Source organism: Lytechinus variegatus, chromosome 6, assembly GCF_018143015.1.
Source record: "Lytechinus variegatus isolate NC3 chromosome 6, Lvar_3.0, whole genome shotgun sequence".
Taxonomy (NCBI): domain Eukaryota; kingdom Metazoa; phylum Echinodermata; class Echinoidea; order Temnopleuroida; family Toxopneustidae; genus Lytechinus; species Lytechinus variegatus.
Window position 1 is genome coordinate 22,431,198 of NC_054745.1, and position 14,471 is coordinate 22,445,668.

At 36.8% G+C, this 14,471-nt stretch overlaps 1 protein-coding gene across 1 annotated transcript in view; it reads left to right on the forward strand.

Annotated features, from left to right (window-relative positions):
- The window catches only part of LOC121417226 (E3 ubiquitin-protein ligase RFWD3-like), a 29,935-nt gene extending 21,868 nt beyond the window's left edge, over positions 1 to 8,067 (forward strand). The window contains exons 11-13 of the mRNA XM_041610853.1: positions 944 to 1,035; positions 3,871 to 4,050; positions 5,714 to 8,067. Coding sequence (XP_041466787.1) covers positions 944 to 1,035; positions 3,871 to 4,050; positions 5,714 to 5,869 — 428 coding nt within the window. The 3' untranslated portion in view covers positions 5,870 to 8,067. The remainder of the gene's footprint in view (positions 1 to 943; positions 1,036 to 3,870; positions 4,051 to 5,713) is intronic.
- Positions 8,068 to 14,471: the final 6,404 nt, after the last annotated feature.

The window sequence follows — 14,471 nt, forward strand, 5'->3', positions numbered from 1 at the left end:
ACCATAAAAAAAACCTTAAATTTTTTTTTTTTTTCTAAATTTATTATTTGATCTGAATTCTCTCTTTCTCCATCTCTCTCTCTTTTTTAAATTTTTATTTTATTCATTTATTTAGATTTTTTTTTTTTTGGGGGGGGGTTCATTGATCATGGTTCATTAAAGACGAAAAATAAATAAGCCCATGTGTGTGTGGTTGTAATGGGGATGTGGAGTGAGGGTGCATGTCAAAACACTTAAACATTTAAATCTGATTTCTTAAATGTTTGAATAAGCCTAATACTTAGCATATGCTATTCATTTACTAATTAAAAAATTGCAGGAGCTGCGCTTACTATAAACAAATTTGCGGTGTGGTTCACCGTTATATATATATATTTTTTTTAATTGCCCCTGGTTCCAGAAAATTGCCCCCGGTTCCTGTAAAAAGCCCGTGAGCCGGGGGCAATTTTAAAAAAAAAATGCCCCCGGCTCACAGGTGCTTATTTCAAGGCTTGTGTGTGACGTTGTGAATGTTGCACATTCAGCCTCCCATTTGCTTGCAAAACAAGCTCAGGCATTTTATGAGACCATTTGGTCTAATAGTACCACATGGTCTAATACTAAGTCAATGTCATCAGGCCCTGATTAATACCTTGGTCACATTTGCTCTACGGCGGCCGTACGGCGAGTCGAAAACAGCCGTTATACTATTTTTTTGTCCAACTACATGTAGGTGGTCTGAATTGAAATGAATAAAACGGCTGTTTTCGACTCGCCGTACGGCCGCCGTAGAGCAAATGTGACCAAGGTATTAGATTCAGCTAAGCTTGTCCACTGATGTATGTGTATATAAATGGCAATACAAGAAAACTTAGCTGAATATGTATGTTATTACTACACGTATGGTTGATTTCTTTTGAAGAAAAGGAGAAAGAAATCTTATATTTTTTTCTTATATTAACAGGAAGTTGTACAGGTGTAGCATTTGAACCCCTAACCAGACACTGCCTGGCTTCATTCAGACCTACCAAGAATCACCGCTCAGCTAGATATGTGGTAAGTCAATACGTACACTTCACACCAGGAAAAAGTTGATACGCATATATAAAAAAACCAGGGCTCTTTTTTTCAACTGATTTAAATCTTCAACGTTGGGGAAGTTTCGACTTTGCAGTGAACGTGGGTTTTGCAGGGCTCTTATTTTATTTTCAAGATTTTTTTGTCCACTTCAGGGGCCGAGATCTCCCCAAACCCTCATGAAATCTTTTCCCCTGCTGCACACAGAAATGCATGTATGGGACTACACACAAATTTTCAGCCCAAACACTGTCGACATCATTGTCTATGACACTAATTATATTTTTAAATTTAGGCCGTCTGAAGAGCAATCCTTGCCAGTAGATCATTCACTTTGTCATATCCTTTCTAAATAATATGAAATGTAGTAGTTAATAAAATAATAATGTATGATTTTATATAGCGCACATACCCCACCTTTTTAGGTGCTCAAGGTGCTCCTATATACTCTAGGCTAAGCTATAGTCTAATCGGGGGTTCCCTTGCAGCATCGGGAGTATATTTTTTACAGAGCTACCAAGTAGTACTGATTTTCAGTATTTAGTACTGAAAAGTGAGAAGAATACTGGTAGTTCCATGTAAAATACTGATTTCTAAAGTTTCAGTTGTATGTGTGGTCCTATGGTATTTTTTGAATTCTTCTTCTTCTCTTCTTCTGTGTAGTCTGCTTCCTTCAATCCTGAAGATTCTTGCAGAACTTGGTGAGGTGTGTGTCACAAGGATAAAGTGCATGTGCCAAATATATACATGGTGCAAGTAAAAACAGGTATTGATCTAGCTGTTGTTGCCTTTCGTCAGTTGCAGACGAAAGGCTTCGGTTGATGGTGCTGTCACAACATTTACTGGGAGAGTGTTCCACATCTTGATGGTTCTGGGGAAGAAGGAGCATTGATGTTGTTGGGTCCTTGATTGAGGCATCAGATATCCTTGAGTGTGAACAGCTCTTGTTGATCTGGTACATTTGGTGATGTATGCATCAGAGTTGAATGGGACAAGCTTCTTGTGGATCTTGTAGAACATCACAAGGCGAGAGATTTCCCGTCGTTGTTGAAGGGATGTCCATCCTAGCTCCTGCAGCATCGATGACACACTTGATGTGTTGTGATATCGATTCAGTGTGAATCTAGCTGCTCTGCGTTGGATCATTTCAAGCTTGTAGATGTTCTTGGAGGTTGATGGATCCCAGACAGTAGATGCATATTCCACCAAAGGTCTGACGAGTGATTGGTATGCTGTAGCTTTCAACTTGGGAGAGTTTACTCGCAGGTTTCTTGGTAGGAAGGCAAGGGTGTTGTTAGACTTTTGACAAACATTGCTGATGTGACTGTTCCACTTCAGGTCTGATGTGATAGTGACACCAAGATATTTTGTTGCTTCTACAGGAGTAAGGATAGCATCTTTGAGTTTATACTGGTGTACAATCCTGTTTCGCTTCCTGGTGACTGTGATGACTTCACACTTATTGGTGTTCAATTCCATCATCCACTTACTGGTCCACTCACATAGTCTGTTGAGGTCATGTTGTAACTGGTCAGCATCAGCATCTGACTGAACTGTGAGGTAGATGATAGCATCATCAGCAAACAGTCGTACTCTTGACTTGAGTTGATCAGGCAGGTCATTGATGTAGTAGAGAAAGAGACAGGGGCCGAGGACAGAGCCCTGTGGCACGCCTGAAGTTACGTCGACTTGAGATGAACTACGACCATCCAGGAGCACTTGCTGTTTCCTGTTATGAAGAAAGTTAGCAATCCAGCGGTTGTTATGTCCTCTAACTCCATAGAACTCAAGTTTCCGGAGAAGGCGCTGGTGACCGACCTTGTCAAAAGCCTTGCTAAAGTCCAGCACTAAGATGTCTGTCTGCTTTCCACCTTGAAGGTTGTTGGTCAGATCGCTTACCAGTCCTAACAATTGTAGCTCACATGACCTGTGTTGTCTAAAGCCATGCTGAAGAGGGTACAAAATATCCTGGTGGTTTCCATGCTTCATGATGTTACTTGCAAGGATATGCTCCATCAACTTACATGCGATGCAAGTTAGTGAGATGGGTCTGTAGTTGCTTGGTTCAGCTCTATCTCCCTTCTTGTAGACAGGCACTACGTTGGCATTTCTCCAGTCCTCTGGTATCTCCCCGGTGCTATAGGACTTCCTGAAGATATCCCTCAGGGACGGTGCAATAACACCTGATAGCTCCTTGAGTACTCGAGGAGTGATGCCATCAGGACCGGGTGCTTTCCTTGGCTTCAGGTTGTCAAGCAGTTTCTTGATACCATTCGTTGTGATGATGACATCTGGCATGGTTTCATAAGGCGAAGAAGGGGGAAGCAAGTCAGGAGGCACTGGATTTCCCCAATACTGATTTCCCCATCGAAATACTGATTTTCAGCTTAAAAAATACTGAAATGTTCCTTTTCAGGTTGGCAGCTCTGTTTTTACCAACTTTTTAATATTGCAGAAGTGTGCAGTCAGTGAAACTTGATGCTTCCTTTGCCAAATCATTTTATCATATGTTAATCTATAAAAATGAGGAAAAAAATGTTGAAAGTGAAAAGCAAAATTCCTCAAGCAGCAGGGTGCTACTAGCCAGATATCCCTATGCCCATTTACATGTATTTATTTGCTAAGTGCAATGAGTCGATTTGTATTGTGATGTTTCCTCCTAAACCGTTTGGACGCTAATTTGCCAATGGTACAAATGTTGCACATACGGCCTTCCCATTTGCTTTCGTACAACAAGCTTAGCTAAGTAGGCATCTTTCCTGCAATATACTCAAAGGATATTGCCAATTTGATTTATATATTTTTTGTGTTCAGATGTGTGAGATGAAAAGACAGTCAGTTGGGGATCAGGGCAACAGCTTAGTCTCGTGTAACTCCGTTCAAACCTTCTTTGGTGGAACTACAATGAAACTGCTTACGCAGTCGGCTCTATTCCCCGCACCCCATGATGACAATAAATTAATTGCATGTGCTGGAGATGAGGCCACATCATCAGTAAGTATAGAGATTCAAAGCTCAAAGTAGAAGGGTATTAATCTAGTCTCATGTTCACACCTTTTGTAATTAAACTACTCACACTGTCTGCTATATAATATTCCCTACACCCCATGATAACTAATTAATTGAATGTGCTTGAGATGAGGCTACATCATCAGTAAGTAAAATTGCTCAAATAATGCAGCGCTATACCTTCTTTTTACTGAATTGATTTAAATACAGAAAAAGTTATATAAAAATCACTGCAAATTATGCTGGCGCAAACATTCACTACTGAATGATACGGGCCGTATAAGCCAAAACACTAACAACAAAGCACATAATTATATTTCACTATAATATGTTTATATTACTCTACCTAGGAGAAAAATAATGATTTTTATTTTCCGTCACAGATATATAAGTGTCAGCAGGAATTAGATTTTTTCTTACTTAGGGTTTTTTTCTTCAAAATCCAAATGAACAATATTAAGTACAACATGAACCAAATTTCAGTATTTTTGTCTCACCTGCGAAGCAGAGTGAGACTATAGGCGCCGCTTTTCCGACGGCGGCGGCGGCGGCGTCAACATCAAATCTTAACCTGAGGTTAAGTTTTTGAAATGACGTCATAACTTAGAAAGTATATGGACCTAGTTAATAAAACTTGGCCATAAGGTTAATCAAGTATTACTGAACATCCTATTAGAGTTTCATGTCACATGACCAAGGTCAAAGGTCATTTAGGGTCAATGAACTTAGACCATGTTGGAGGGATCAACATCGAAATCTTAACCTGAGGTTAAGTTTTTGAAATGTCATCATAACTTAGAAAATATATGGACCTAGTTCATGAAACTTGGACATAAGGTTAATCAAGTATCGCTGAACATCCTGCACGAGTTTCACGTCACATGACCAAGGTCAAAGGTCATTTAGGGTCAATGAACTTTGGCCGAATTGCAGATATCTGTTGAATTCCCATCATAACTTTGAAAGTTTATGGATCTGATTCATGAAACTTGGACATAATAGTAATCAAGCATCACTGAACATTTCGTGCAAGTTTCAGGTCTCATGATTAAGGTCAAAGGTCATTTAGGGTCAATGAACTTTGGCCGAATTGGGGGTATCTGTTGAATTACCATCATAACTTTGAAAATTTATTGGTCTAGTTCATTAAACTTGGACATTATAGTAATCAAGTATCTCTGAACATCCTGTGCCCGTTTCAGGTCACATGACCAAGGTCAAAGGTCAATGAACTTTGGCCGAACTGGGTGTATCTGTTGAATTACCATCATAACTTCGTTTATGGATCTGATTCATGAAACTTGTACATAAGAGTAATCAAGTATCACTGAACATCCTGTGCGAGTTTCAGGTCACATGATCAAGGTCACAGGTCATGTAAGGTCAATGAACTTTGGCCATGTTGGGGTTTTTTGTTGAATAACCATCATATCTCTGTAAGTTTATTGGTCTAGTTCATAAAAAGTGGACATAAGAGTAACCATGTATCGCTGAACATCTTGTGCGAGTTAGAGTAGTATTCAAAGTCAGCACTGCTGCTATATTGAACCGCGTGATGCAGGTGAGACGGCCAGAGGCATTCCACTTGTTTAAATAAAGAATTTGTTGTGTAAGCCTATGTCTTTAATATATTTTATTTTCTTTCTAGGTATTTACCTGGGATGCTAGTTCAGGCAGCCTCACCCAGAAGCTTCCCATCGGGAGTACAGCCCTGGATGTATGTCCATTCAACCTAGGAGATACAAGCTACCTTGCTGCATTGACCGATAAACAGATTAAACTCTGTAAATGGGTGCAACGATGAGTGTATTGATCTACCATGTACCAACGTTGTGATCTTTTGGCTGTTCCTTTTAACCAGAGGTTCCCTATCGGAATCACAACGCTGGATGTTGTCCATTTAATCTGGGAGATACAAGCTACTTTGCTGCATCGACTGATAAACAGATTAAACTGTGCGAATGGATGCAATGAGGAATGTATGGATCTACTGTGTACCAATGTTGTGATCTATTGGCTGTTCCTTGTAACCAGAGGCTCCCCACAGCACTGGATGTATGTCCATTTAATCTGGGAGATACAAGCTACCTTGCTGCATTGACCGATAAACAGATTAAACTCTGTAAAGGGTGCAACAATGAGTGTATGGATCTACCGTGTACTAAGGTTGAGATCTATTGCCTATTCCTTGGAACCAGTGCAGCATTGTAATTCCGACAAAGATCCACTTCTGTTGCTCCCTATCGGAATTACAATGCATTTGCATTACTGATAAACAGATTAAACTCTGTAAATGGGTGCAATGATGAGTGTAGATATACTGCGTGCCAAGGTTGAGATCTATTGATTGTTCCTTGTAACCAGAGCTTCCCTATCGGAATTACAACGCTGGATGTGTGTCTATTTAATCTGGGAGATACAAGGTACCATCCTGCACTGACTGATAAACATATTAAACTCTGTAAATGGGTACAACGATGATATGAATCTACTGCGTACCAACGTTGTGATCTATTGGCTGTTGTAACCAGAGGCATCCCACCGGGAGTACTGCCCTGGATGTTTGTCCATTCAACCTAGATACAAGCGAACTGGCTGCGTTGACTGATAAACATATTAAACTCTGTAAATGGGTGCAATGATGAATGTGTGGATCTAATGTGATTTAATGGCTATTCTTGCGAACATTATCGAGAGGCACCCATTGGAATCACAAAAGTGGATCTTTGTCCATTCTCCTGCCAACGTGATGCTGATTCCGACAAAAAAGTTATGTAAGTGGGTACAACCATGAATCTTTTGATCTGTATGTCAAGGTTATGTCTTAGTGGCTATTCCAATCCAGGAGGCTACCATTGGAAGCTCAACATTGGATTTAAGTTTATTCACGAGCTAACTAGGTTCCCTTACTAATGAATAGATCAAGTTATGCAAGTGGGCACACCAATCAATCTTTTTTGTACTAAGGTTGTGTCCTAGTGGCTATTCTAGTAACCTGACCCAGATGCTCCCACAGGAAGCGCAGCATTGGTACGTTTGTCCAGTCACCACCTTCAATAACTTGCTGTCCTGGTTGATGAACAGATCAAGCTATTTAAAGTAGGTATGCCATTGAACCATTTGGTACTAAAGTTGTTCTAGTGGCCATTCTGGTAAGAGGCTTCCACAGGAAGCGCAGCATTGGATGTTTGTCCAGTCATCAGCTTCAATAACTTGCTGTCTTGACTGATAAACAGCTCAAACAACGTAATTGGGTACACCATTGAATCTTTTTTGTACCAAGGCTGTATCCTAGGCTAGTGGCTTTTCAGGTAACATGACTCGAATGCCCCCATTTGATGTCAGTCCATTCATGAGCTAACTTGCTGTCTTGACTAATGGTGCAACCATGAACTGATGAATCTCTTGTATTGCCAAGGCAGTCTGTCATATTCTGAACCCATACTGTATCTACAATTTTCAAATTGGCAAATTAAAGCTAATTTGCCAATTTCTCCGTATTACAGTAGTTTCAATATTGAAATCAATTCAAACAGAAGTATTGGTTGAAATTTGTCAATCATGTATGAAAAGTGAATTAAGCTTGCACATTATGTTCTTTGATGTATTTCACTCAACAAATTTTGAAATGACAGTAGATGCAGACTCATTTACTAGTTTCTCAGCAAATGTTTTCTGACATACCTCGGTTCTATTGCTGATAATTTGCCACGTGTGAACAATTTAAAGTATTTTGGTCTTAATTGGTAAGAGAGATTTCACTTTTGCTATTTGTTTTGTCAAATTTGAAACACATTTCTACTAGAAATATTAAAGACAAAGAAGACAACGTCTTCAATACAATCTACTGAAAATTTCTTGCTCTGATAATAATGATAAATGAGGCATTTAGGAACACTACACATAGTACACTAAGTCATAGCTTTAACACTGTAGATCAAATCGACAACACCTAAAGGCTACTTCTACATGTAAACTGGATACAAGTAAGTTTTCAGCTGTTTCTTAAATCTATCAGGAGTAGTTTCAAATCTCTGTGAAATTCCAGCTTTGGCATTGAAACATTCCTTAGCTTGCAGAAGCCTCTCTAATTGATCAACTCAATGGACCATGGGAGATGATAAGAGGATCGATAGAAATCATGGAATTTAGCATTTTTGAACATTTCTTGTACATGTCCAAACTGGTATTAGCAGTCACCTTGTTTTTTTTTTTTTTTGTATGTTTGTTGTCTGTTTTGTTGTTTTGTTTTTTTTTTTTTTTTTTTTTTGGGGGGGGGAGATTAGTGCTAAGTCAATACATGCACCTTCTTTGTCTACATGGAGCCATTTCATAAAGCTCTTTGTAAGTTAAGAGCGACTTGTGAACCTTTTTTTATGACTTAACCATCGCCACTGAATATACCATTTACCACAAGAAAGGATCACAAGTCTTTCTTAAAGTTGCTCTTAAAGGTCAAGTCCATCCCAGGAAAAAGTTGATTTAAATAAATAGAGAAAAATCAAACATGAACACTGAAAAGTTATCAAAATTGGATGTAAATAAGAAAGTAATGACATTTTAAAGTTCCGCTTATTTTTCACAAAATAGTTATATGCTCCACTCAGTGATATGCAAATGAGAGAGTCGTTGATGTCACTCACTATTTCTTTTGTTTTTTGTTGTTTGAATTATACAATATTTCAATTTTTAAGAATTTGACAATTGGGATCCCCTTGCTTGAACCACAAAATGTTAAAATGATGGAATTCCATGTGTTCAGGGAGGAATGAAACTTTGTTTCACATGACAATGACGAGAAAATAAAAACATTTCATATTTCATATAATAAGATATAAAAGAAATAGTGAGTTGGTGATGTCATTCCCTCATTTGCATACCAAACAGGATGTGCATACATGTATAACTGTTTTGTGAAATTACCAAAACTTAAAATGTTATAACTTTCTTATTTTACATCTGATTTTTATGAAATTTTCAGTGTTATGCTTGTTTGATTTTTCTCTTGCTATTCAGATCAGCTTTTTGTTGGGGTGGACTTGTCCTTTGACTTACGAACAGCTTTATGAAACACCCACCTGTTATGGTATTGCCCCACATGGTCTAATCCTACCAACCACTAGGTCTAATTGCCATTTAGTCCATTCTCCAGTATTAGCTCGTAGTTGAATGAGTAAAAAACACACAGAGAGAAAGAGAGTGCATGTGTCAATATGATCATTGTTAATGTACAAAGAATTATAGTTCTTCAAAGTGGAAACCACTGTATTCTAAAAAAAATATTTAATACGGATTGACTAAAGCTTTGTGACATGTACTCATCAGAGCAAAATTGCATGAATGAACAAATCTTGAACAAAAAATATATGATAGAACCAAAAAAGACTGAGGATGCTAGAAATTTAATAGCTGTGATTGACTGTCAAGGTATAAAATAAATCAGGCTTCAGTATATCTGATTTTAACGCTATTTACCAATTTTGCAGTACCAAACACTTGCCATAGAAAAGTATACAGGTGAATATCATACGGCAATTGAGCAAAAATTGTATATGATTTAAAACGGGGCCTTGTGATGTGCTCTGTTGACAACTCAGCTACATGTTGGGTATCACATCTTGATTTATAGGGGCGATGTTTGAGCCTTTGCTAACACATTTTACATGTAGATAGCAACAGTAGCAGACATTTCTAGGGGTTATAATAATACCAACATGCTTATACAGTGCGTATAAAAAAAGGTTTACACTTTGAAATAGCTCTGGGAATTAAAGAATATACAGCATTTGGGTAATTTTTTGGTCTCATCTATCCAATGAAAGTAAAAGTTTTGACAGAATGTTACACTTGAGTGAGCACTGTCCATTTTTGTAAAGCTCGTAGAAATCTGTTTGCGCAGAAATGCTCGATTTCACGCAGTGTCAAGGGGAAAGGGCAAAATCAAACTTGCCCTGCGATACATTTCCCTACATTTTCCTTGAACTTTTAGTCAATTAAGATAAAACAGATATATTCAAGCATTTTTAAACAACTTTGCCACCATAATTGAAATTTCAACACTTAGTAAGCACAACTTTTAACTGAATCTGAACAAAATTTTACATCAGACATCTCCAGCACTTTTTCCACAGTTTTTTATTCAAAGTGGATTGACATGTAATTTTTCATTTAATACTTGTTCTCCACACTTTTCCCAAGCTTGACAATGATTAACAGAATGAAAATCAAGCCTAAATCATTTAATGTAAATCACAGATCAGTGTAAATCAAATATCGTCTTGATGGCCTTGGTGTGTGGGGGAGTGGGGCGGGGCGCAATGCACTCTTCGAAGTGTATTGGGCAAGGAAACAAGTTAAAAGAGGTCAAAGATATCTTCAAATCAATTTTACTTGCTAAATTCTATGTGTTCTTCATGATAAAGGTTTACTTTTATTCGCATAGCTATTTCAAAGTTCTGCGCAAATCATTTTTCACTAACTTTTCAAAAGTAAGTGGTGCTCACTCAAGCGGAAATATTTTTCGATAGTTATATCGTCATTTGCTTAAATGGATCTGTACCAATGTTAAAATGTGGAAAAATCTTCAGGATATTGCAAATGTATAATTTTACAGGATTTTTTCAAAGTGTAAACTTTTTTTTTTTGATATGCACTGTATATTGCATATCACTGCCAAATGCGTCCCTATGCGCTCCATTTGGATATTATTACCCTGGCTTTAGCCCCGCAGCCTTTTACAGCGCGGTGGCATTTCAAGGAATAAATTCCTGCCAGGTACCCATTTACCTCACCTGGGTCGAGTGCAGCACACTGTGGATCAGTTTCTTGCTGAAGGAAATTACGCCATGGCTGGGATTCAAAGTCCAAAGACTAATCCACTGGGCAATAAAATCACCCTAATTATTGTCCAAGCAAGTGAGTGCAGAAATTTATTTCTATGTGACACACACCTTGTTATTTTGTATTTGATTCCCTTTTTTCATGAAGTTCATGAAAATTTGACCGTAAGAGAATGTATTCGTTTGTTTTTTCGCGCTTCCAATTGATTGTATCTTAATGTGAAAATGTATTATGTTGTATGTATTTTTATGAAAAAAAATCAACCAAAGGAATTTGAAGTTGTAATGTAGATATAATGGGAAATCTTAACTATTTTGCTCTAATAAAACAATGAAATTTTAGATTTGAGTCAAGGTGTCATAAGTCTGAATAACAATATTGTGAAAAGAACATTAACATATGAAAAGTCTGTACTTATTAATAATTTCAGACTTGAGCAAGAGAAATAGAGGAAGGAGAGAGAAAGAAAGAAAAGGAGAGAGAGAGGAAGAGATGGAGAAATAGATAGATAAAAGACTATATGATTTTTTAATTAAATGTGAGATTCTGACTTCAAAACAATTTGGCTTTCGTCAAAACTATAGTACTGATTTGAGCATCATTAATTTTACAAATAATATCCTCCGTGATACTTCTAATGATATGTTTTGCTATGGAGTGTTAAAAGCATTTGACACCATCGACCACCATATTTCACTTTAAAAATCATATCATTATAGTATTTGTGGTGTTTCACACCAATGGTTTTCTGATTATTTACTTAATAGAAAACAGTATGTGGTGGTCGATGGTGTTGAATCTGATTACATGAATGTTGACACTGGAGTACCACAGGGATCAGTACTTGGACCGCTTCTTTTTATTATTTACATCAATGATATTGTCAATTCGTCTAAATTACTTAATTTTTCTTTATTTGCAGATGACACTGTCGTTTATCATTCACATACTAACATAGTACAACTGGTTTCCCTTTTAAATGAAGAATTAAATAAATTGAATGTTTGTTTTAAATGTAATGAGCTGTTTTTAAATAATGATAAGACAAAATATGTAATTTTCCATAAGAAGAAAAAGAAAATACCCAATTCTATTGAATCTGTTAAAATAGACAATGTTTTTATTGAACGTAACTTACGTAAGCAAAGTATATTTTTCTCGGGTATTTACATCGAGGAGTGTCTTGATTGGAAATATGTTTTGTCTGTTCTAAAATTTCTCGTAGTACTGGTGTCTTGTATAAATTAAAAACTATTCTTCCAAGGAACATATTAATGAAAATTTATAATTCAACAATCCTTCCACATTTAAATTATTGCAATGTTATATGGGGAAAAACATAATAATAATAACAATTTTATATACCGCAAAATCGCAAAATTGCGGTTAAGACAGAGGAAAATGAAGTATAAGGAAATAGAAATATAAATACTTTGCACAACAAAATGTATTGAAACTAATATTACAATTTACAACTTTGTCACCAGATCATGAATAAAGAAATACCATCAAATGGGCCAATAAACATATGATATGATTAGTTTAATATTTAAGCATAACTTTAAATGTATTAACACTGTTAGCATTGCGAATTTGTAGGGGGAGATTGTTCCAAAGAAATGAAGCTGCATAAGAGAAAGAACGTTGACCGTATTGTTTGTAAGAGGTATGAGATCGAGAAAGAAGAGATTGAGAAGCAGAACGTAAAACTCAAACTGGCTGATATCGAGGAAGGAGTTCAGAAACGTATGAAGGAGCTAGACCATGATATGACTTGAAAGCAAGAAGAAGAATTTTGTAGGTGATACGAGAAGTAATAGGAAGCCAGTGGAGTTTGCGAAGCACAGGAGTAATGTGGAAGAACGAGGGACACAAGAAACAAGACGAGCCGCGGTGTTTTGGATGCGCTGGAGCTTTGAGGTCATTTTTGTGGAAATGCCAAAAAGGGAATTACAATTATCTAAGCGAGATGTGACAAAAGCATGAATAAGACGATGGGATGTATTCTGATCAAGAAACCTACGAATTTTACTTATTCTTCTTAAAGCTACAAATGCAGACTTACATATAACATCAACATTTTGAGACATGGAAAGAGGTGAATCCATGACAGCACCTAGATTCCGCACTATATTTGAGGGCTTAATTACAGACTGCCTGATCCTTACACTAATTTGCGGAACATCAGAACATACTTAGAATGAAAGTGAACAAGTTCAGTCTTAGAATCATTTAAAGAAAGCTTTTATTCTGAAATGACCAAGTTCTAACATCCTTCTAACATAAAAATCAAAACTAGACAAAATTTATAAGTTAGAGAAACGCATAGCTCGCTTAATTACAAATAGTCATCATTTATCCTCAAGTTTGTCACTGTTTTTAAAAATGAAAATTATTCCTGTAACTTACTTAAAGCTTAATACATCCATGTTCATGTTCAAATTTCACAAAAAAACCTTTACCGCCTGTTTTTATTAGTATGTTCCAACCAAATTCTGCACTTCATAATTTTCCAACTCGTCAAAGCAAAAACTTACATATTCCTCATTGTCATTCAACACTACTCTATAATTCTTTATCTTCTGTTGGGGTACGTGAATTGAATAATCTAAATTATGATATAAGATCCAGTACTACATGTACGATAAATCGATTTAAGTGTATGTATAAGAGATTTATATTTAGTAAAATGTTGTCCATGACTGAGTAGGATACTTATCTATTTCATCTTCTAAAGTTTTTTTCCTCTTTCTTGCTTGTATCACTCTCTTTCCTTTCCTATTTCTCTACGATCTCGAGCTATGTGTTTGATGTGTATGGATTGATGCGTGGATGTACATGTATTAGGATGGGTATGTACGTGAGTGTATGGGTGGGTATGTGTACAGACTATACTCTAATATTTTATATGTATTTTTATGTAGGGCCCAGTTTATAAGCAGTTTTGCTTCTTTTGGGTCATGGCCATTTGTAAATTTTTATCTTGTTTTGTCAATGATTGATTTGTATGATACTTATTTTATGATGTTCATGTACTTTGTTGATTATAAATGGTCAAATAATTGGTATGAAGTGTCAAGTAATACATTTTTTTCTCAAAGATCCAAGGGAGGTTCTAAAAATGCTTAAAAATGATGCTGTAACAAACCCATGAAACAATACGAGTAGTCCTCCTATGCAGTTGTAGGTGTCAACATTATTATGCACAGATGGAGAACTATGACCATTTTTGCCTCGCCTGCACAGCAGAACGAGTATATGCACCGCTAATATCCGGTGCCGTGCGGGGGACTGCGCGATGCGTCGGCGTCGTCAACTTTGAAATCTCAGCCAAGGCGAAGTTTTTAAAATATCATAACTTTGAAAGTATATAGACCTAGTTCATAAAACTTAAACATCGGGGTAATCAAATATTGCCAAACATTCTGCATGAGTTTCAAGTCACGTGATCATTGTCAAAGGTCATTTAGGGTCAATGAACCTAGACCAAGTTGGGGGAATCAATATCGAATTCTTTACTAAGGTTAACCTAGAAGGGTATTAGTGCATCATTGAAGATCATTCCC